Below are 24,653 nucleotides of genomic sequence, written 5' to 3'. Positions count from 1 at the left end.
AAGTATGCACCCTACATAGTCCTATGATAGAATGTAAAATGCGGTATTAAAAATGTCTGCTCTGATTGCAAAAACAAAAAAAAAAGAGATCACCTTAAGTGCCAACACATTTACTCCTGTGTTTGAGAAGAGATGGCAAAAATTCACGCCCTTTTGGAGATAAAGGTCTTTGAAATCTGTTCCCCACTGTTGACGTGAAGGTGGAATCCCATCCAGTCCTCCTATAAGTACGGATGCAGACACCCTCTAGTCTGGCTCTTCTCCAGCCTCAGACATGACAGTCTGACATGGAAACCACCTCCTTGCTAATTCAGAAGACCTTCCGAAGGGTGACCTTAAACCTCTTCAAACTGTAGTATGGACGTCTACAGATAACCTTTAGGTGTTTGTGTTTTTTGCTTGAGGAAGATTAGCCCTGAGCTAACATCTGTGCCAATCTTCCTCTATTTTGTGTGTGGGATGCCTCCATAGCATGGCTGATGAGTAGAGTAGATCCACCTCCAGGATCAAACTCACGATCGTGGTCTGCCAAAGCAAAGCACAAGTAACTTCAATCACTCAGCCACAGGACCAACCCAAGATAGCCTTTAGTTTTTACCTTGTGTTTCTTAATTGAGATTAGTGCTTAGTCAGCAGATTAAGCACAAGAAACAAAAGCAACACACTTTTGGGAGGAGGGAATATGATGTTCATTATTTTAAAAGGATTTAAGTAGTTTGTTGTTATTTTAAAAAGGATTTAAATAGTCTTTATGGTATGCCTTATACTATTTGTGATTTAATATTTTGTTTGTATTCTTTGTTACGTGGTGGAGATGCACACCATAATCTCTTCAGGGCTGAGATGCTGTAAAAGTCTGATGGTGCCCAAGGGCATGACATTGTTACTTTGGTCAAGAAGCACTAGGCCCCTTCATTTTTTACAGTGCACATTTCCCCTGTTTATGATGGAGTCAGAAGTTATATGTTTATATTCAGTTACTTCTTTTTGAATATTAAATTAATCCCTTCTAAGCAGGAGAACTATAAGAGTCCTCTCTCAACTATAGCAGACAACTGTTGTGGGCTAAAGAAGACTAAACCATTAATTTGGGTTCCTAGACCTATTTCTAGTAATTAAAAACTCCTCAGCCACTTTCAGGAATTGTGTGATTGGATTGTAATCTTTTTTGTTTTTTTTAAAGATTGGCACCTGAGCAAACAACTATTGCCAATCTTCCTTTTTTTTCCTTCTCCCCAAAGCCCCCCCCGTACATAGTTGTATATTCTAGTTGTGAGTGCCTGTGGTTGTGCTAGGTGGGACGCCGCCTCAACATGCCCTGATGAGCGGTGCGATGTCGGCACCTGGGATCCGAACTGGCGAAACCCCCGGCCACCAAAGCAGAGCACGTGAACTTAACCACCCGCCACAGGGTCGGCCCCAGATTGTAATCTTGAATTTAGCTTTGAGTTGCTCTAGATTTCCCAATCTCAATCACTTGCCTAATGCTGGAATGGTTGATATCCAGGGAAAATAAGGTAATCGACAAGTTGGATTTTGCCTCTAAGTCAGTTAGAAGCTGATGCCTCGTTTTGGAGTTTAGGAAGGCTGTAGTTTTCTGGGGAGCTCTCCCTTGGTGGGAAATATAAAAAGAAACATTGAATCCTAGGGCAGTTTTTGTACATTCTTTGATGAAAACTTATGAAGCATTCCACATATCATTAACCAGAGCTTTCTTATATGGAATGACATGGACTTAACATCCTACTTTTCTTTTTTGCAAATTTTAAAGAGTGCTTGTGCTATTTTGTGTGTTGACTTTTGCATGTAGTCTGGCAAAACCTTTGGGAACCATTAGCATCAGCTATTGGGTGAATGTGCAATAAGCCACTGATATCCTTATGGAACAAAGATGGAGCTCAATAAATAATTGAATAAGTTAAACAAGGAATATCTATTAACTATAGCAATATACTCGTCTTACATTTTAAAAATTCTTTATTTTATTTTATATATATATATTTTTAGATTCCACATGTAAGAGGTCAAGTAGTATTTGTCTTTCTCCTTTTGACTTATTTCACTTAGCATAGCACCCTCAATATCCATTCATGTTGCCACAAATGGCAAGATTTCATTTTTTATGATTGAATGATATTCCATTGTGTATCATCTTCTTTATTCATTCATCTATTGATAAACATTTAGATTGTTTCCATATCTTAGTTATTGTAAATAATGCTGCAGTGAACATGGAGTGCACATATCTTTTCAAATTAATGTTTTTACTAATTGTAGAAGTGGAATTCCTCGATAATATGGTAGTTCTATTTTTAATTTTTTGAAGAACCTCCATACTCTTTTCCATAGTGGGTGCCCCAGTTTACGTTCCCACCAACAGTGCACAAGTTGCCTTTTCTCCACATCCTTGCCATCACCTGTTATTTCTTGTCTTCTTGATAATAGCCATTCTAACAAGTGAGGTGATATCTCGTTGTGGTTTTGATTTGCATTTCCTTGATAATTAATGATGTAGAGCACCTTTTCATGTACCTGTTGGCCGTTTGAATGTCTTCTTTAGAAAATGTCCATTTAGATCTTCTGCCCATTTTTAAATTGTGTTGTTTGGTGGGTTTTTTTTTTTTTTTTTTTTGAGGAAGATTAGCCCTGAGCTAACATCTGCTGACAATCCTCCTCTTTTTCTGAGGAAGACTGGCCCTGAGCTAACATCCATGCCTATCTTCCTCCACTTTATATGTGAGACACCTACCAAAGCATGGCTTGCCAGGCAAGTGCCATGTCCACACCTGGGAACTGAACTGGCGAACCCCTGGCTGGTGAAGCAGAACGTGTGCACTTAACCACTGCAGCACCGGGCCAGCCCCTTGGTTTTTTGCTATTAAGTTTTATGAGTTCTTTACATATTTTGGATATTAACCCTGTATCAGATATGTGATTTGAAAATATTTTCTCCCATTCAGTAGGTTGTATTTTCATTCTTTTGATGGTTTCCTTTGTTGTGCAGAAGCTTTTTAGTTTGACGTAGTCCCACATATTTATTTTTGGTTTTGCTTTTGGTGTCAGGTTCAAAAAATCATTACCAAGACCTGTTGTCAAGGAGCTTACCACCTATGTTTTCTTCTGGGAATTTTATGGTTTCAGGTCTCATGTTCAAAATCTTTAATCCATTCTGAGTTAATTTTTGTGTATGGGATAATATGGGGGTTTCGTTTCATCCTTTTGCCTGTGGCTTTCCAGTTTTCTCAGCACCATTTATTGAGGAGACTGTCCTTTTGCCACTGTATATTCTTGGCTCCCTTGTTGTAAATTAATTGACCACATATGTGTGGGTTTATTTCTGGGCTCTCTATTCTGTTCCATTGCTTTATGTGTCTCTTTTTATGCTAATACCACGTGTTTTAATTACAGTAGCTTTGTAATATAGTTTGAAATCAGGAAGCATGATGCTTTCATCTTTGTTCTTCTTTCTCAAGATTGCTTTGGCTGTTTGGGGTCTTTTATGGTTCCACACAAATTTTAGGTCTGTTTGTTCTATTTTTGTTAAAAATGCCTGAAAAATGCCCTTGGAATTTTGATAGGGATTGCATTGAATCTGTATATTGCTTTGGGTAGTATGGACATTTTAACAATATTAACTCTTCCAATCCATGAGCATGAAATATCTTTCTGGTTATTTGTGTCTTTAATTTCTTTCATTAATGTCTTGTGGTTTTCAATATACACGTCTTTCACCTCCCTGATTAAATTTATTTGTAGGTATTTTATTCTTTTCGATGTAACTGTAAATGGGATTGTTTTCTTAATTTCTTTCTCATAGTTCGTTATTAGTGTAGAGAAACACAGCAGATTTTTGTGTATTGATTTTGTACCCTGCAACTTTACTGAATTCAATGACTGGTTCTGACAGTTTTCTGATCAAGTTTTTAGGGTTTTCTATATATAATAATATAATATATGTCATCTGCTTACAATGACAGTTTTACTTCTTCCTTTCCAATTTGGATGCCTTTCATTTCTTTTTCTTGCCTAATTGCTGTGGCTAGGACTTCCAATACCATATTGAATAAAACTTGTGAGAGTGATTATCCTTGTCTTGTTCTTGATCTTAGAGGAAAAGCTTTCAGCTTTTCACCATTGAGTGTGATGTTAACTGTGGGCTTGTCATATATGGCCTTTATTATGTTGAGGTACATTCCTGCTATACCTGCCTTGTTGAGAGTTTTTATCATAAATGATGTTGAATTTTGTCAAATTCTTTCCTTCATCTATTGAGATGATTGTATGATTTTTATTCTCCATTTTGTTAATGTTTTTTATTGCATAGACTGATTTTCAGGTGTTGAACCATCCTTGCATACATGGAATAAATTCCACTTGATCATGGTGTGTGATCCTTTTAATGATTATTGAATTGCTAATGTTTTGTTGAGGATTTTTGCATCTGTGTTTATCAGGGATATTGGCCTGTAATCATGTTTTCTTGTGGCATCTTTGTCTGGTTTTGGTATCAGGGTAGTGCTGGCCTCATAAAGTGAGTTTAGAAGATTTCCCTCCTCTTCTATTTTTGGAAGAGTTTGAGAAAGATTGATATTAATTCTTCTTTTAATATTTGATGGAATCCACCATGAAACCATCTGGTCCTGGAATTTTGTATGTGGGGAGGTTTTTGATTACTGATTCCATATCCTTACTAGTAATTGATCTGTTCAGATTTTCTATTTCTTTATGATTCAGTTTGGTAGGTTGTATGTTTCTAGAAATTTATCCATTACTTCTAGGTTGTTCAATTCATTAGCATATAATTGTTCATAGTAGTCTCTTATGGTCCTTTGTATTTCTTTGGCATTAGTTGTAACATTTCCTCTTTCATTTCTGATTTTATTTATTTGAATCCTCTTTCTTTTCTTAGTGAATCTAGCTAAAGATTTGTCAGTTTTGTTTATCTTTTCAAAGAAAAAGCTCTTAGTTTCATTGATCTTTTCTATTGTCTTTTTAGTCTCTATTTTATTTATTTCTGCTCTGAGTTTTGTTATTTTCTTCCTTTTACTAACTTTGGCCTTCATGGTTTTTCTTTTTCTAGTTTGAGGGGTAAAGTTAGTTTATTTATTTAAGACTATTCTTGTTTCTTGAGGTAGGCACTTATTGCTGTGAACTTCTCTCTTAGCACTGTTTTTGCTGCATCCCATAAATTTTGGTATGGTACATTTCCATTTTCATTTGTCTTAAGTTTTTTTTTATTTATCTTTTGATTTCTTCTTTGACCCATAATTATGGCAATATGCTGGTGTTCCATTTAAGAAATTCTTTAAATCATAAAAATTTTGAGGTTGATCTCTCCCCAGCTCTGTTTTATGGATACTGAGTTTGAAGCTAACAGAGGGTTGTCATGAAACAGATGAAAACCAAGCAAATCATTGTCAAGAAAACTAGTTCAACATCTATAGTTGTAGTTGTCACCTGTTGGGATCACTAGGACACATATTTTCTTGACTTCTCAATTTTTTTCAAAACTTAGAATTTGGGACAAACAATACTCTCTGTTAGTTACAGAAATAATACAACATTTTTCTTTGCTATTTTCATATGAAGGCAGATACATTTGCATAGGCCCTAAAGGACTTCACAGAGCATATATCTTAGAATATGGTGTTCAAAGTTGAAGAAAAGAGAAAATTTGCCATGATTTTTTTCATCGTAACTCTCACTCCTCAGTGAATAAGTTCATACCCACTCATTCTCATATCCTCATTTATTGTATTCACCAGAATCAAGATGTTTTTTATGGGGAAATGCACTATTTCATGATACTTAGAAGTAATGTTAAACTTTGGCACTAGGCAATATGCAACAGATGATAAACAGGCTTTCTGTTCATAAAAGTATAAATAGAAAGACACTAAAAGGATTAGTTAACTGTGGTAAGACCTGACATCATAGGTAAAGCTTTTAAGTAATTTGAGAATGAGGTCCATGCAAGTCAGTGCAAAAATCAAAGGGTTTTTTTTTTTTTCCTAACAGATTTTGTTTCAGTAACATTTTGCTTGTTTATCCTCTAACTTTTCAAAAGACATCACATTCAGTAAAGTTCTTAAATGTTCAAATTTAGGATAGAATTCAGAGTACAAGAGGAGAGAATAAGGAGTGTGTTTTCTTCACAAATTAGTCTTAAAAAGACAGAATGATGCGTAGCCCTCAGCTACTTATTTTTACAGGCTGCATTATGGGTACTTGTGTATAACCCACTCCTCGAAAGTCCATCTATACCATGCCTAGCCCCTACAATGATTCCAGCCTGATTACTTGTAATATGAATTTTGTGGGGGGAAAAAAGACAAGTTAGGAATATCTTATAATGTCCTGAAAGGAGAATTTTCCACATCTCCCCAATTACCCACCCTGTTAGGCAACAAATAATATTAATTGAGTGCCTGCTGGTTGCTGAGTTTAGAATTAAATATTACATTACAGGAAACAGGATGTGGGTTGAGTCAGTTTTAAATGAGTAGAGACAGTCATTTGCCCTAGGGGAGCTGGGAATATACACCATTGCACACCAAAAACAATAAACAGCCCTGAAAGAGCTGTTTATAGGTGGATTTTTCAGCCACAGATATTTAATGAGCATCTATTGTGTACATGGTATTAGGCTAGATGCTGTGGGAGATTTTTTTTAAAGTGAATTACACTTGAACTTTGTTCTCCTCAAACCTCTCTGTCCATAAATATATATAAAATTTTATATATATCTTGAAGACTAAATATTACTTAGTGCTACAACTCAAGCATCATGGGAGTTCAAAGTTGTGAAATAGTTTCCAGCCATTGTAGGGAGCATGGTGGAGAGGAAAGAACATGAACTTTGGAATAAATTTTTCCTTTGAATCAAGGCTCCATGATTTACAATGATCTTGAGGGCCGTGAGGAACATGAGCAACTCAGCCAACTTCTCTGGAACTCAGCACAGTCAGTTATATCCTTGCTAGTTGTAAGCATCAGATGGGAGAGCATACCTGGCGAGTGGCAGGTGCTTGATAAAAGTGAAGGCTTTTTCATCCTACTTTCTCTTCTGGCTGGGTCGATCAAGAAGACTTCCTGCAGGAAGTATCATTTGATGTGTATCCAAATAGAAATGTGTGGAACACTACACTACTTTAAAGACTTAAGTTGACATAGACAAGTTACAGATCAAGATAAGGTGCATAAGAATAGAATATTAGGGATTATATAAAAGAGGCAAGCACACATATTTTCAAGTCTCATGGTAGAATAGAATTATAGTTTTTACATAGTCAATTTTCTTCTAACCCTTTTGGCGTCAAAGGACATGTGAAGTGAAATTTTGTTACATAGTTTTTAATAGTGATATGAGAAAGAGTACAAATGTGTCATTAGAGATTGCTTTTCCCCTGGCAACACTTTGTATCTCAGTCCTTTGTATTCACATTGTGTAAATATTTCTCCCACTTGCCTTTCCATGCTGTTCCCACTTTCTGAAGCCACCAGCCTTTGTCTCCATTGAAAATTTTCTCTCTCCCTTACTTTTCCTGGCCCTCTTCATATATATCCCTTATTCTATTAAATCCTTCCTGGCAACTTATTTCTTACTTTAAAAAATGCCTCTTTTGCCCTTCATTCAGAAAACCCCCTTCAACCAAGTATCCTATCTCTCTTTTCTTTTCCATAACATGACATGAAAGATTCTCAAATTCCTTCTTGACTTCTCTTGCAACTGTGCTTCTGTCCCCACTTGAAAAGAGTCTCATTAATTTCACAACTTTTTATGATCCAAGTCCATTGGTTCCTTTCTAGTCTATTCCTGCTTCCATATTCTTGAGCATTTATTTGATCCAATTGACCATGCTCTACTTAAAACTTTTCCCTTGCTTTTAAAATTTTTAAAAATTTTATTGTGGTAAGAACACTTAACGTGAGATCTATCCTCTTAAGAAATTTTTAAGTGACTGTAGTTAGAATGTTCTAGAGCTTATTCATCTTGTTTAACTGAAACTTTATGCCTGTTAATTAGCAACTCCCCATTTCCCCTTTGTCCCAGCCTCTAGCAACCACCCTTCCACTCTGATCCTACGATACTGACTATTTTAGATACTTCATATAGGTGGAATCATGCAGTATTTGTCTTTCCGTGACTGGTTTATTTCACGTAACATAATGTCCTCAAGGCTTATCTATGTTGTGGCATAGTGCAAAATTGCCCTTTTTTTTAAAAAAAAAAAGGCTAATATCCCACTTTGTGTATATACCATATTCTCTTTATCCATTCATCCATCGATGGACATTTAGGTTGTCTCCACATCTTGGCTCTTGTGAATAGTGCTGCCGTGAACATGGGAGTGCAGATATCTCTTCAAGATCCTTATTTCATTTCTTTTGGATAAATACCTAGAAGTGGGATTGCTGGACTATAGGTAGTTCTATTTGTAACTTTTTGAGGAACCTCCATACTATTTTCCATAGTGTCTGCACCATTTTGCATTCTCACCAACAGAATGCAAGGATTCCAACTTCTCCACATCCTCCACACACTTGTTGTCTTTCGGTTTTTTAATAATAACTGTCCTGACAGATGCAAAGTGATGTTGTGATTTTGATTTGCATTTCCTGACCATTAATGATGTTGAGGGTTTTTTCATATACATGCTGTGTTGGCCATTTGTATATCTTCTGTTGAAGTCCTTTGCCCATTTTTAAGTCAGATTAGTTGGGGTTTTTTTTCTTGCTATTAAGTTGCAGGAGTTCCTTATCTATTTTGGAGGTTAACCCCCCATCAGATACGTGTTTTGCAACTATTTTCTCTCATTCTGTAGGTGGCCATTTCACTCTGCTGATTGTCTCCTTTGCTGTGCAGAAGCTTTTAGGTTGATATAGTCCCACTTGTTTATTTTTGCTCCTGTTGCCTGTGCTTTTGAAAATAGAGCCTTTTCCTGGTAATCCAGGAACCATTATGTTTTCTTTGAGTTGTTTATGGTGACTTCTTCCCTCTTCTTCACCAGATCTTTGTCTTTAGTTCTCTGTGTGTTTTCAGTTCCCCCTGTGACTTTTAAATTCATTCACCTTTTGTTATTCCTAAATATGCCCCTTTGGAACAGATCTCTCTCCGAATGATTCACGTGCCCAACTTCTATTTGGACATATTTCCCTATATGTCTCATGGGTAACTGAAGTTTAACATTTCCAAGATTCATCTCATTTTCTTTTCTACCAGACTTGAGTTTTTCTCTGTGTATGATGTCTTGGGGCCACCAGAATCTACCCAGGCACCCTTGGTGAGAGTAGCTCGCGAGTTCTTTCTCAGAAACCCTTTCTCGTCCTCCACATATTCATCCATCCTCTCCTTTTAAAGGTCTCTTGAATCCACTTCTCTCTCTCAGTTCCTGTAACTCTTATTTGGACTCTAGATATTATTTCTTGCCTGAAATTGTGCAAAAACTTTACAATTACCTCTATTCTCTCCTTACTCTTTCTTTCTCTAATCCTATATATGAATACACTTCCTAAAACACCAATCTGACTTTCTAAGTAACTCCTGATAGCTCACTACTTGTGTATCCATATTCTATGTCATGGCTTTAAATGCTGCTCAGTATCAGATACCAAGTACACCAAGTACTCTTCCTTTCTCTTTCTTCCACATGGTGGGACTAGGACTGCCCTATCCGCACTACAAACTCTTGTTCACACTTCATGTCGACACTATTTCATGTATGTTGTTGCATTCTCCCAGGCAGGTTTGGACATCTCTGCCTCTATTTGGATTGCTGCTTAATTTATATTTTTATTTGTTTATACATCTCCCCCCCACACTACACAGTTAAATTTTTACATGAGTAATTTGCCAGCATAATCTAATATCTTTCTTTGCTTGATGCGCTCTCAGAAATATTGCTCAAGAAAATATAGGATATCGATGCTTATAGACTAGTCCAGCGGTGGTCCAACATCTCCACTTTACTTATGAAAACAGGGCAAAGATGGTAAGTGATTTGCCCAAAGTCCCAATCAGTTATTGGCAAATGTAGATTGAAACTTATTTTTTTCATGAGTCAAAAACCTTAAGTCAATAAATGCCAATACATTATTAGTTCTGTTCTCCTTGCCTCTCCTCTCCTGCCCCTGATAAATAATACAATTTATTTTGGTACATTGCCTGTGAAGAAATGAGAAAAGTTTGGCCTTGTATATACTTGGCCTAAGTGTTTATGAGTATGGGCTGTCGCAAAGAGAAAGAAATGAGAAATGCTTGAGATGCTTTAGAAGGATGGAGTCGGGGCTCTTGGCACTCATAATGGGTGCCACACTTGAGTCCCTGGGGGCAGTTGTAATGGCTGGGACAAGGGGCAGTGGGCAGGGGGTGAGGAGATGATGGAGGTGAATCTTGAGTGACCATTGCCTCAGTAGGAATCAGCTTGGTGAGAGATGTTAGCTGAGAGTTTCTGAGTCTGTGGGATCAGGGTACTGATGGAGGAGGGGGCTTCCTCTATGCCAAGTTATTGCCACTGCTAGAGCTCTGTAGCCCCTATCTTGTCCTCTACTCCATCTTTTCTCGAGATTCATGTGCTTTGCATTTGTACATGTCAGGGACCCACATGGCGCATGGTCATAAGTGTCATTTAAACACAGCAATACTCTCCTTTCACAAAACTGGGAAAAAGACCAGTCCTTGGGCTACAGTAAGTTATTCAACTTTTGTTTTTCCTAACTTTAGAACCAGATTGCAGGATCTTGTGGTATCTGAAATGATGTCATAAGGTAACATAGAGTTCAAGTGAAATTTTAATATATTGATGTAGGCACTTAATTTATACTGCACCTAGTTGCAAAAAACTTACAAGAGGCCTTTGCACCTAAGTATGTTGCAGTTTGTTAAATACATTACAGCGATGTCTTTTAAAATCTTTCTTTCTTTTGTTGAGTGTCTAGATTCCCCACAGAGAAGGTTAGAGGCCCCATGTGAAAAGAGGTCTCAGTCATAACTGTCCCTAAGTTAGGGTTGTGACTGTACCCGTTACCCTGGGCAGTTTTTCTGATTGCTCTTCCACTCAAGTATCTCCTGTTCTTTTTACAGTGACTGCCTGCATCTGAAGTTTCCTCTCAATTTAAATTCTTTTCCTTCTCCGTATTTACAAGGTCTGCTTTGGCAGCATATGGCTGCAATTTAATAATGCAAAGCATTTTCCTCCTCACAGCTGGAAAACTGGAATTCTTCTGTATCACAGATAGAGTGGACTTGCTCCAGGCCAGTTAAAATCACTGAACTCTGCAGAAGCTGAGCTTGCTGGATGTATTGTCCTGTACAAAGGCACCCAAGGGCCCCCCACTTGCGTAGTAGAGAATCATGATTGGAAAGAAGATCAATTCTATCCTAATATGTTGCAAACAGAATAAAGTACTAAGTAGATCTATATATCTAGCTACCTAAGTTTTCTTCTGTTTCTACCCCATAGGATTGAAGAATGTGATTTAAAGTTATTAGGCAAATCTACTAAAGTCTCATTCCTTCTTTCTTTTTCTGGAACTATAAAAGAGTATCAAAGTATCAAGTAATTTAGGCAAGTACTTTTGTCTGCTACTTTGACTCTTGTTGGCTTTTGCACAATAATGTCATTGATGCTAGAAGAATTTAAGAAAAATCAGATGTTGGTTTTCAAAGTTGTTATAAGTCGTTTTGGGTCTTTTGACTTGGATGCCGGTCTTCAGGGACCTTACCCTCTTTCATTTTATTTTGTATAATAGGACTAGGGACACGCTCCTGTTTGCACTGAAATATTTCTAATTCTTTTTTATTTTTTTATTTTTTTCCCTTTTTCTCCCCAAAGCCCCCCGGTACATAGTTGTATATTCTTCGTTGTGGGTCCTTCTAGTTGTGGCATGTGGGACGCTGCCTCAGCGTGGTCTGATGAGCAGTGCCATGTCCGCGCCCAGGATTCGAACCAGCGAAACACTGGGCCGCCTGCAGTGGAGTGCGCAAACTTAACCACTCGGCCACGGGGCCAGCCCCAAAATATTTCTAATTCTTGATCCCAATAGAGATATTCCCCTTCTCCCAACCCCATTTGATACCTTGAATATTCCATGTTGCCAAGGCGTTCAGGAGGAAGAACACAGGAAGACCACTTGACTTTCAGATTTGATCTTACCATCATTCAAATCATCACGTGCACTTGTTATGACCAAGAAACAAACAGTGACATGATGGATTTTTGTTTTTCATATACTCTATGGTTCCATTGAATGAAATATCTGGAATAGGCAAATCCATAAAGACAGAACATAGATTAGTGGTTGCTAGGGTTCGGAGGTGTTGGGGAAATGGGCGCATGACTGCTAATGGGTATAGGGTTTCTTTTTAAGGTGATTAAAATGTTCTAGAATTAGTGGTGATGGTTGCACAACTCTCTGAATATACCACAAATCACTGAATTGTACACTTTAAAAGGGTGTGTGAATTATATCTCAATAAAGCTGTAGTTTTTTTTAAGTGCTTGTGAGCCATCAAGAGAAAAGGGTCTAGAACACATGGCTATGATAAAGATTTGGGGGTTCTTAGCCTGGGGGTCGGAGACCTCAGGGGATTGATGAAGAGGCTGCAGGGAGCCCTGGCACAAGGAAGTCATTTGGCAAGTAGCATAGGTGTACATGTGCATTTCTCTGGGCTGCATTGTGTCTCTGTCGAGTGCCTTACTCTGGTAAGGTGCAGAGGCCACTGGCCAGTATGGATGACGAGTGACATGATGCATTGTGAGATGGTGGGCTCATTGTTTATCTTGTGGCACTTTTTTTAATGTATGGATTTTTAGTTTCAAAATTTGGTATTTTGAATTGCAGTCACTTTCTGAATTGAACTACTTTCTGAGCAGGAAAATGTTTTCTAAATGAGTAAGCAAGGAATGGATGATCATCCTCATCAGATCATAATAAAGCATTCGGCTGTTTTATGCTTAATATGTCCTAGTTGATATCCAGAAATAACCCACAGGAATTACATTGCTTTCCATAGTGTGAACAGGTGAAGAAGGTGAGTTTTTGAAAGAGCATGTAGAAAGATGAGCAGAGGAATGAGGAAAGGCCGCCGATGGGGTTCCTCTTAGAACAGATGAGGAAGGAAAAATATTTTTAAAAGAAGATAGTTACTGGGGCCAGCCTGGTGGTGCAGCGGTTGAGTTTGCATGTTCCACTTCAGTAGCCCAGGGTTCGCCAGTTTGGATCCCGAGTACGGTCATGGCACCACTTGGCAAACCTTGCTGTGGTAGGTATCCCACATGTAAAGTGGAGGCAGACGGGCAGGAATGTTAGCTCAGGGCCAGTCTTCCTCAGCAAAAAGAGGAGGATTGGCAGCAGATGTTAGCTCAGGGCTGATCTTCCTCAAAAAAAAAAAAAAGAAGATAGTTACTGTTGAATCTTGATGCATTATTTTTCGCTGAGGAAGATTTGCCCTGAGCAATCTGTTGCCAGTCTTCCTCTATTTTGTATGTAGGTTCCTGCCACAGCATGGCCACTGATGAGTGGTGTAGGTCTGTGCCCAGGAACCAAACTCGGGCCGCCAATGCACAGTACACCAAACTTAACCACTTGGCCACCAGGCCAGCACCTTAATGCATTATTTTTTAAAAAATCCTTGTGCTGTGTGCTTTTAACTAGACCACCCTGGGTTATTTTAATAATTCTCCTAATTTCTGTAGCTGATATTTTTGCCTTGGGTCTTAATCCTTGTCATAGGTCCGTGATAGGCCCATGGTGATGTGCAACTCTGATTATTTCATTCCCTTCCTTGTATGTTTTCCAGGTTCCACTCCAGGCTAAACCTAACCCTTAGCATAGCGTCTAATATGTCCCTTCATGATGTGGGCCCTGCTTTCCCTTCTTCTGCCCACATGCACCTTGCATTTAGCCTTAGCCGTGTTCCTCTCTTTCGTGTCTTTGTCCATGTTGTCTCTCTGCCTCGAATGTCTGTACTCCCTTGACACCTCATTGCTGAGACTTCTCCATACTCTCCCTGCAATACAGTTTTACAATAATAGCACTCATTATGTTTTTATCACATTTATTTGTCTGTTTTGCTTAGTAGATTCTGAACACCTTCAGATATGAGGATTGTATCCTTCCATTTGTCACCCTAACATCTAAAGCAATGCCTGGCCAGAGACAGTGTTCAGCAGTGTTCAGGATTTATGAAATGGAGGCTTAGACTCATAATAGGCTATATAAATTGTAAACTGTTCTTGCAGTAATGAGACCATTCCGGATCCTGACTAAGCCAGGAGGAGCAGGGCGATTCACAGAGACGGTTACAGTGGGCCTCTTCTGCCCTGTAGGGACAGTACACCCCAGACATGACTGTTTGGGGAGTGTTCTGGACTCCTAACCTCGTGTAGCATGGTCTGATGATGAGTTTTGTAGGGACGTATCAGACTGAGAATTGCAGTGCTCTAATCCAATGATGGATTCAGGATACCAGTCTCAGATGGCTTGAGTTTCTCCTCTCCCAGTCTGACGAATTGTAAAGAAGGCCTATTTGCTGTTTGTGTGCTTTTGTTTAGCAAGTGTGCTGTAATGTTGATAGAGTGTACATGATCATGAGTGAGGGAACAGGTAAGATGGCTTTCTAGAAGTCACAAAAAATACATGACTGGTTGTAGTTAATATCTTCAAAAAATTTCCTAATTGCACTGAATGTTTCTGATTCATTTGGATTCTTTTTGTAGTGTGGAAATACTGTCACTTTCTAAAAATTTGTAGACCAGTGTTTACAGATCACTTGCTCAAGGAGGTACTTTTCTTTTAAATTGCTTTATTGAGGTATAATTGACATGCAATAAATTGCATATCTCTCTATAATATACATATATATTATATATGTGTGTGTGTGTGTGTGTGTATATGAGAAGGAAAGGGAAGGGAATATAAATATATTATATTATTAGATGAGTTTTGACCTATGTATATACCCATGAAACCATCACCACAATCAAGATGTTGAGCATTTCCATCAATATCAAAGTTTCCTCTGACCACTTGGGAATCCATCCCTTTTTCTACCCCCATCCTCAGATCACCTCTGATCTGCTTTCTGTCACTGTAGATTAGTTTACATTTCTCGAATTTTATATAAATGGTATCATACAGCGTGTTTCCCTTTTTTGTCTGGCTTCTTTAATTCAGCATAATGACTTTGAGATTTATCCATGTGGTTGCATGTATGAATAGTGTATCTTTTTTATTGTTGAGTAGTGTTCCATTATATGAATATACCACACATGGTTTGAGGTAAGAGTTGATGTCCTTTTTTTCATATATATGGATATCTAGTTAATCCAGCACAATTTGTTTAAAAGACTTTCTTCTTTCTCCTTTGAGTTGGTGAGCTACTCATATCAAAAAATCAATAACCATATATTTTTGTTTCTATTTCTGGTCCATCCCATTCATCTATATGTGTATGTTTTGCCAACACTAAAGAGTCTTCTTGATTTCTGTAATTTTATAGTATTTATAATAAATTTTAAAAATTATTCTTTGGGTGCTTTTATTTTCATATAAATAGGATCAATTTGTCAAATTCTACCCAAAAAAAGCCTGCTAGAATTTTTATTGAGAGTAGTAAGATTTAAAGGTAGGTCTTTTTTGCCAACAGTAAAATAATTAGAACATCCTCATGTCTAGGTCACCTTCATATCAGTTAAACCAGTAGAGCTGGGGGTGGAAGTTGTTTAACAAGAACCCCAGGTGGTTCCAATGATCAGCAAATTTTGGGAACCACTGCACTAGGGTAATTGGTCTATTTGGGTTTCCACTTTGCTCAATTTTGGTTACTTCTATTTTAGTAAGTAATTGCCCATTTAAGTTTTCAAAGTTGTGGTCAATAAGTTGCATGTGTTATTCTCTTTATAATTCTTTTAATGTATTTGGTTTCTATGGTTATGTCTCCCTTCTATTCTTGTACTTGTATATTTTTGCTTTTTTTTTTTTTCCTTAATGAGGCTTGCAAAATAATTTTTCCACTTTGCTGGTCTTTTCAAAGAATCATCTTTCCTTTTATTTATGGTTCTTAATATTCCTCTTCTATTTTATTAATTTCAGTTTTTGTCTTTACTTCCCTTTTTAATTTTTGTAGGTTGTTTTGCTGTTTTTTCTCATATCTGTTGGTAGATAATTTTTCCTTTTCTTTTATCTTTTTTCTTGTCATTGCTTTCTAGATAGTTTATAATTTTTCTTTTGATTTTCTGTTTGATTCATGGCTTTTCTTAATTTTCAGGTAGGTCAGAAAATTTGGTCACTTTTTATTTTTTACTTTTAGTTTTATTTGCCAAAGATGAGATAGTATGAACTAAACAAGTCTCTATTTTTAAGAATTTGTTAGAGTTTTCTCTTTGGTCAAGGACATGATCAATTTTTATAAAATTTCCATGGACATATCAACAAAGTATAGTTTGTGCTTGAATGTTATAAAGTTAGTCTTTGTCTAATAATCATGTTCAATTCTAAAAGAGGTATATTAAAAATTCTCACTGTAATTGTATTTGTACCAAGTTTCTTGTATTTTAATAGTTTTTGTTTTATACATTTATCCACAACATTCTCTGGTACATGTGAGGTTTATGACTTATCTTCTTAATTAATTGTGCCTTTTCATAATGTTCTTTATCCTGTTTATTGTAATTCATCTGAAATTCCATCTTAACCATTGCTAGTTGGTGCTGCTTTCTTTTTGTTTTAATTTGCCTGATTTCTCTTTGCCTACCATTTTATTTTCAACTTTTTCTTCTTGTTATCATTTTGTCTTAAATGTGTTCCTTGAAAATCGTTGGATTTTATTTGCTTGAGTTCATCCCTTTATGGGATAATTTATGCTCCCTTTATGGGATAATTCAGTCCACTTACCTTTATTGTAGTGATTAATAGATTTGATTTTATTCCATCTGTATTATTTTATATTAATTACTTATTTTTACATCTTAGGTCCTTAGTTTTGCTGTCTTGATTAAGTTCCTATTCATTGTGTTTTGTTTTCTCTTTGTTAATTTGGAAGTTCTGCCTTCCCTTCCCCTGCTCTTAAAATGAAATCTCTCTCTTTTTTATTGTTTGAAGGCAAGATACAGTTTCCACAGACTCATAGGTACGGTGACTATCATCTGCATTTTAGAGAAGAGAAATGTGAGGTGTAGAAAAGTTGCTTCACTTGCCTTAGGTTTGCGTACTAAGCGTCAAAGCTGATTTTTGGTATAGTTTAACAAAATTTAATGTAATTATGACATTTATAGTATATTTTAATAAAATATTAATTATAGTAAAATAGAACTTAATTTTACTATAATTTTGCTATACTGTAAAAATAAACCCATCCCACTTAGTAAACCATAATATATCTGTGCTAATAAATTAAAAAATTTGAGACTTGATGATTTTTTGGGGAAAATATATTAAAATTATCTTAAGACCAGAAAACAGGAGTAAATTTCATAAACTACTCAAAGTTGTCTCAAAATTTTCTCTGAAACAGATTCTGGGAAGATGATTTTACCAGTGAGTTTTTCCAAACTTTCAAGAACTTTTCATGTTTTTTTTGTAAAAAATAATGACTGTCATCCAAACTGTTTTATGAAGCAAGCATATAACCCTGGTATGAAAATTTGACAACTGAAATATGAAAAGTCCCACAAAAGTATTCTAACTACATGTAGAGAATTTGGAAGAAACTGTTAGCAAGCCAATTCAACAGTAAATTAAAAGAGTTATCTTCCATGGACAAGCAAAGATAAATTCAGTAATATATAACATTAAATGCTATAAGGAAAAAAAAAAGTATAATGCCAAAAAAGCATTTAATAATATTCAATAGCCATTTTAATCAGAAAACTTTTAAAAACTGAGAAAATTAGGAATAAGTGAATAAATCTAATGATGAGAAAAAGATCAATCCTCAATTAATGGCCAACATTATCGTTAACTATGAAACTCTAGAAGTAATCTCATTAATGTTAGGAATAGGCTATTCATGCTATCACAATTCTTATTTTACATGTTTTTGAATGTTGTGTTTGAAGAAATAATACATATAAACCTAAAAAAAATCCAACTATTATAATTAAAAAATGAAAATTATAACATTAATGTAATGATATCTTTTCTCTATCAACTTGCCACAATTAAAAGCAAGTCCCTGCTAAAATGACTAATATGTAATTCTGGCAGCCGATGGTGACAGGGACACGCTCATGATCTGCCCGAGGGAATATAAATTGGCAAAACCCTTTATGGAAAGCAGCTTGACAGTTTTTACCAAGAGCTTTAAAAGAGTTTATGTCCTTTGACCCCGTAATTCCACTTCTGGGAACTGCAGCCTAAGGAAATCATGAGAATTGCTGACAAAGATTTGTGTATGAGAGTGTTAATGGCAGTGCTGTTTATAATATTTTAAAAAATGGGAAATAACCTAAAATGCCAAACAATAGAAGAGTGGTCAAACAAAATATGATACAGCCATGCAATGTAATATCATACAAGCATTAAAATCATACTTTTGAAAAACTAATCTAAAGGGAAAGATACAGTGTTAATTAGAAAAAAGCAGGATAAAAATTAATTTTGATCTCAATTTCATGAAAAGATGTATTTATATATATTATATATACGCAGGAAAAAGTGTAATGGACTGCAAGGAAATACTGAAAAACATAAATAAACATATTAATATAGTACTGTCGGAGTATGTCAAAGTCAGAAAATTTCCAACTCTCTGCCAGATCATTTAAATCACCGTCAGGGATTTACATTTCATATTGAAGAATAAACTTCATTTTTAATTAGTACTGGAATGTTAACTTTGGCTATAGGCTGGAGTTCAGTCTATTTCATAATCATGGTTCCATCTTTAACCATGGACAGTTCAGACCAGTTGAGAAACAGAAGAGTCCTGTCTTATAACACCACATAACACCAGAAAATCACTAATGGGTTAGTTGTGGTAGCTGAAGTTGTCTGAAGGTTATATGAAGGCAAAGAGCTAGTGTGGGATAATCTTAGTCCCCTTTGCATCCATAAACAGAAAGATTTAGGCATCTTTTACACTCTGTTGGAGGAAGTGACCAATTGGAATCACAGGACTGGAAAATGCCTGGGAGATACCCAGTGTCCTGTTCTTTCTCCAAATGAGCAATGCAAGAAAACTAACAGGAAACCTGCCATGTAAAAAAGTGGAATCTGAGGGTTGCAACTGGCTTCGGAGATGCTCTTATCCAATTTCCTACCCAAAGTGAGAATTCGTAAATCTAATGGGGGGGTCTTCACAGCCCCTGGGAAACCCCCTACCTCTGTAGACACAAGTTCTCTCCTCTGTAACATGGTAACAGTGACATGACAACTTGTAAGATAATTGTGAGCATTACGTGAATTCATGCTTTTGAAGAACTTAGCACAGTAGCTTGTCATGTCTTGGTTATTGCCACCTTTGCAAGGTTTCACATTCCTTTCCAAGACTTTTCTTATTGGATGACAAATTTGTTTATTGAGCCAAAAACCCGTTCCTGGAGCTATGCAGAGTAAGTCTGCACCACCTCCATTAACAGTCCTTCAAATACTTGAAGAAGCTTTCGTGAATTCAATAACTGCTTGCTGTGGCTTTTTTTTTTAATTTCAAGAATAGAATACAGTAGGCTATAAAAATGAGCGTTATCAGTCTTCCTTTGGATTTTCTATGTAAATATTGTTTAACATTCAAATGGTGCTGATTATAATTTGAGATATTAACAGTTAGATATGCCATTGTGTCCCTCTGTTATTGTTTGTAAAGGAGGTTAAACACTATATTAACTTCTCAGCAGTGATTTATTGTTGCTTTTTTGTGAGAGAAAAATAAAAAAAGAAGTAAAATAATATAATTTGATATTGCCTTTGAGGGTTTTCAGTTTGCAGAGGTCTTTATTTCCTACTCAATTTTATTTTTTAAAAAGCATACATGTAGTGTAAATACAGCATCCCATAAATGCTGAGTTGTGCTTTGCTTCCTGGCTTAAGCTGTTGTGTAATATTGCTCTGTAACCATTAAGCAGCTGCTCCGCCTCAGAGATGCTCATATTCCTTTAGTACATGAAGAAAATTTACTATATGAATGTGTCTAAATGGCTTTAAGGTCTTTGGCCTTTGTAGCAACTATTTAGATTCGCAGTGGTCTACGTAACACATGAAAACTATGTTTCTAGAAAGCCCCAGAAGCCTGGAGGTTACAGATGGGGTTGTGTTGTGTTAATAGCAATAACCTGCATTTTGCTGAGTCTCACCCTCTGTACCATTGTAGGGCTCCTGACCCCCAACATGATCCTCCCTAGTTATTTTGCCAGAGTCCTTAAGTATTGTCTCGTGTATGCTTGTGTGCAAGCACTATTAGCTAGCCAAGTACTATGTCAACCACTGTTTCTTTTCTTTACCCTGCCTCATCTTGGGTAATGTCTGTCTATTGTAAAGGCTGTGCTGCATGAAAAGATGCACGAAGGTGATGAGCCGTCTGCTTCAGGTGCTTCTCCCAGGCTACCCAGTTGCCTGATTCTCACCCATCCCCACTGCTGTAAGGTCGTTGTCGGTAGGCATTATCACTCATCCTTGGGAGCCCTCCTTTCAGTGATGTCTCACTATGCTCCATGCAGGGGTGGAGCCCAGTGGGACCTATGGTGTTACATTTTGTCTAGTGGATGCCAAAACAGTTCTGACATATTTCTAGTGCCTTTCATAGTTTTAGTAAAATAACTCTTTCAGTTTTCCTTGTGATTAAATTCCTTAGAACCTGGAGAATTGAGGGTAGGGAGTGGAGAAATACACTGCTCTGTCCTGACTTGCCGTCACTTTTCTCCGAGATAGTCATTGTATTTGCCTGTATGTGACTGCCTTCCTGTCTTCCCGCTGGTGGGAGTAGCTGGGGTGCTTCCTCCCTCCCTTAGGATTCAGCTCCTAACAGGTCCACACACCACTCCATCCTATGGGCATGACTAAGAAGCAAAGGGAGCCCTGACTACTCATTGGAGTAATACGGAAATGAACTTCAGGTCATGTCTACATGTTGAAATGTTATTATGTATTACACGTGATATTACACAACAAAGTCAGACACACAGTCTGACTCTGATCATTACTCTTTCCCATTCTACCCAAAAGCCTAAATAAACTCCTCAGCAAATGAGCTCCAGGGAATAACAAGGGTCAGCATGGTTGTCCTTCCCGCTTAAGCCATCTTTATCCACATTGTTATGAAATTACCAGGATGTTCATTTGTGAGCCTGTTTCAAAAAGTTGAATTTAACACTTTTGTTCTGTAAGCATTTATTTAGTAGTTACTCTATTTGGCACTGAGTTATCTGTCAAGGAAGATATAGAGGGGGACAAAACCCAGTCATTCCCCAAAATAAAAGAACTGATAATCCAGTAAAGAACACAAGACGTGAAAACGGATCTCTTTAAGAATTCTGATGTGCACAGTAAGGTAAAGTAGGTACAAACTAGGTGGTGTGTGAATACAGAAGAAAGAGATTCTTTCTGGCTGGCACAGGGTTTGGGAGAGGAGCAGATTATGGAGTGGATGGTGGTTGACTGCACGTTGAAGGATGAGAGTAGTGTCTGCAGAAGGAAGGCCTCCTGATCAGAGGGAGCTGCATGAGCAAGATGAGGGCAGGCATTTACAGACTACAGTTGGGTGAAGACGTACAATCTTGTCTGATTGGTCAAGTACACAGGTGGTAGTTGTGATAACAAGGTCTTCATATTTAATATTTGCCATACATAAAATTTTATATTTACTATATATAAAATAAAGTATAATTCATTATACTTTAAAACAACAATGAAAGCAACAGAAATCTTTGTACACAATGATAACCTATTGTCGTTCAGAAAATTAAAAATATCTTTTTCCCCCACCGCATAAACACAGTCAGTGTCCTTTTTTATCTTCATGGCTTTTAGCACCTTGTACAGTGTTGGTTCACTAGCAGTTTCTCAATAATTGCTGAAATTAATTCAAGCTGGTGAAAAATTAATTACTCAAGAAGGAGGAGTTTCTTAAAATAGAGGTACATCAAATGGGGACATTTTGTTATTATCCTCTTAAAAATGTATGTTGTTTTCTGAGTAATGATTTGATATGAGACCTCAGTTTTATCACCCAGATCTCATAATTCCTTCTCATTCTCTCCTTCACTTCTGTTTCTGAAGAAACTTCTCAGTTCACAGCAATAAAGCATATATGCTAATTAAGTGATTTTCTGTCTTTTCATGCTAGTTATGATTAAAAAGTGGTGTGGTGGGGCCAGCCCAGTGGCATAGTGGTTAAGAGTGCACACTCCACTTCTGTGGCCCCAGGTTTGCGGGTTCAGATCCCAGGCGTGGACCTACCCACCGCTCATCAAGCTACACTGTGGTAGCATCTCACACACAAAATAGAGGAAGATTGGCAACAGCTGTTAGCTCAGGGCCAACCTTCCTCATAAAAAAACAAAACAAGAAAAGTGGTGTGGTAACTTCTGTTCTGGTAAAGTTTCCGAATGGAGATTTACAAATAATTTGAGATTGTCTGGAATCCAGTGTGCGTAATTCAGTATATGGGTGATTGTTGGCTCTATTAGCCAGTCCTAACTTATTGGTAACATTTAATCAGTGCCTACTCTGGGTTTTATACTTTTATCTCACTTATTATTCCTAACAACTCTATGATATTCTCTCCCTGGGCAGCAGAGAGTAACCATATCCCTCCTTCCTACAGTGTTCTCACCCTCATTACTCCTCCTTCACACAGAGGAGAACCTGGGAACATGACCAGCATTTGTGGGAGACCTCATCTCTAGTTCTGGATGTAGCTAGACCAACTGCCAAACAGGTCTCAGCTTAACTCAGGCTCCTGAACTGTGGGCCACAGCCACTGTGGACCCTGTACCTGGATGTCACAAAAGGGTCATGTGGCATTCCTGGAGGCCTGGATTCACCATTGTTTGCTAGCAAAAGTGTCCAGTTCTTGCAACGAAGGAAGTCCAAGGGTGTAGTAGCAAGGATGAGAAAGCAGCGAAATCGTGTGAGGTATATTAGAGGGGCCTGGAAATAGGTTGATGCAAGAAATTTGCCGTATGTACAAGTTCTGCTTTTGTGTGATTCATGACCCTGGAACAAGGGTGGGAGTGCTGGTAACGGCAGCTCACTTTTCTTTAATCAGGGAAGGATTTGTGAAAGAACAGTGGTTTCAAGAGATCTTTGAAGTAATTCCAACAAAGTGCTAATTGTGGTTGTGGTTTTCCTTTTTCTTTCTTTTTTTTTTAATGGGTGGACTTTCGTCTACCAGGTGGGACCGAGCTGAAGGCATTCAGTGAGAGCCCAAACCTTCATTCTCTGTGCGTGGACCATGGCAGATGAAACCACGATTGCCCTGTACATTCAGAAAGTTGAGAAAAAATTTTCCTAGGAGATTACTTAGCATCTAAACTTTTGACTTTTGTTTGAACAGACCCAGTTTGCATTCACAAGAGTTTCGCTTTTACTTGTCTTTGTTGTAAACATGCTTGGTTTTTGTTCTAACCCTTGCTTTAAAAACACTTGAGCAAATTCTAGGGTTTAATCATTTATTTGCTTCCTGCTTATGTTGATCTTTTTCCCCTTGATGTTTATTTGCAGGATACCTTGAGGATAGTTTTGTAAAATCTGGAGTCTTCAACGTATCAGAACTTGTGAGGGTATCCAGAAGTAAGTAAATTGTTTTCTTGTTATTTAGTTATACAATATGATTTAAAATGTTTTATATTTTGAAGTTTAAATACAGTATGAAGAGTAGCCACATATTAGGAGAATTTGAGTCTTAAAATCTCTGACCTTTTGATGAAATCATAAGTGAATATATTCTGTCTGATTTTCTGAAATATCTGCATTTAAGTCATCAAAACTTTTTGTTGTATAAAAATAATTTGGGGGTTGTTCTGATCGCTGTGGTATTGGTATTCATTTAATTCACTGCTCTCTCTGTGACCATAGATGGTCATTTATATCAAAGGAAGTGTGATTAATTAAATGTACTCCGTGTTGTTATGATAACCCACATAAGTTTCCTGTAGATAAGTGCTTTTTCATTTTACTAACATTTTGGTGGGGGCTTGGAGATGTACAGGATATACACACCAACACGCAGAGTGTAGAGGGATGCAGAAATTAACTTTGCAGATTGTAGGTGGATATAGATAGAAAGCATTGTTATCCAAAACAATGTCCAATTGTTTTAACCGGCCACCTCACCTGAGACACCATTCTTGGCAGGCCGGATGAGATTTTTCTCGGGTAAGTTCACCTGGCCAGCCAGCTAAGAACGGGGGAAGTTTCCTTGATCAACTCTTTTACTTATTACTAGGGTGTGCAAATAAATATATCTAAGATGCAGCTCTTAACGCACTGATTACGTTCAAGGAGGTGACTCATTTCTTCTTGCTCTCTTCTCTGATTGAGCTTATTTGTGTAACTTTGACTGGTGCGTTTTCACCTGACATTGTGATAGAGAGCATCACAGTTTGGAATGATGTTATTCAGATGATATAGTGGCACTCTGGTCCTTGTTTTAAGTTGTGTTTTTCATTTGGGTCAAATTTGGAGGTCGTGAACAAGAATTATGATGATCCAAAAGA

The 24,653-nt window shown here is 37.2% G+C and overlaps 1 protein-coding gene across 6 annotated transcripts in view; it reads left to right on the top strand.

The window, feature by feature from the left end:
* The window catches only part of NFIB (nuclear factor I B), a 223,381-nt gene that overhangs the window by 130,404 nt on the left and 68,324 nt on the right, over positions 1–24,653 (top strand). For all 6 annotated transcript variants that reach the window (XM_046664353.1, XM_046664351.1, XM_046664350.1 and 3 more), the window contains exon 4: positions 23,659–23,727. In XM_046664353.1, coding sequence (XP_046520309.1) covers positions 23,659–23,727 — 69 coding nt within the window. The remainder of the gene's footprint in view (positions 1–23,658; positions 23,728–24,653) is intronic.

The sequence above is a fragment of the Equus quagga genome, chromosome 6, assembly GCF_021613505.1.
Source record: "Equus quagga isolate Etosha38 chromosome 6, UCLA_HA_Equagga_1.0, whole genome shotgun sequence".
Lineage (NCBI taxonomy): Eukaryota > Metazoa > Chordata > Mammalia > Perissodactyla > Equidae > Equus > Equus quagga.
Note: the sequence above shows the minus strand (reverse complement) of the source record. Positions and strands in the feature narration are given on the sequence as shown.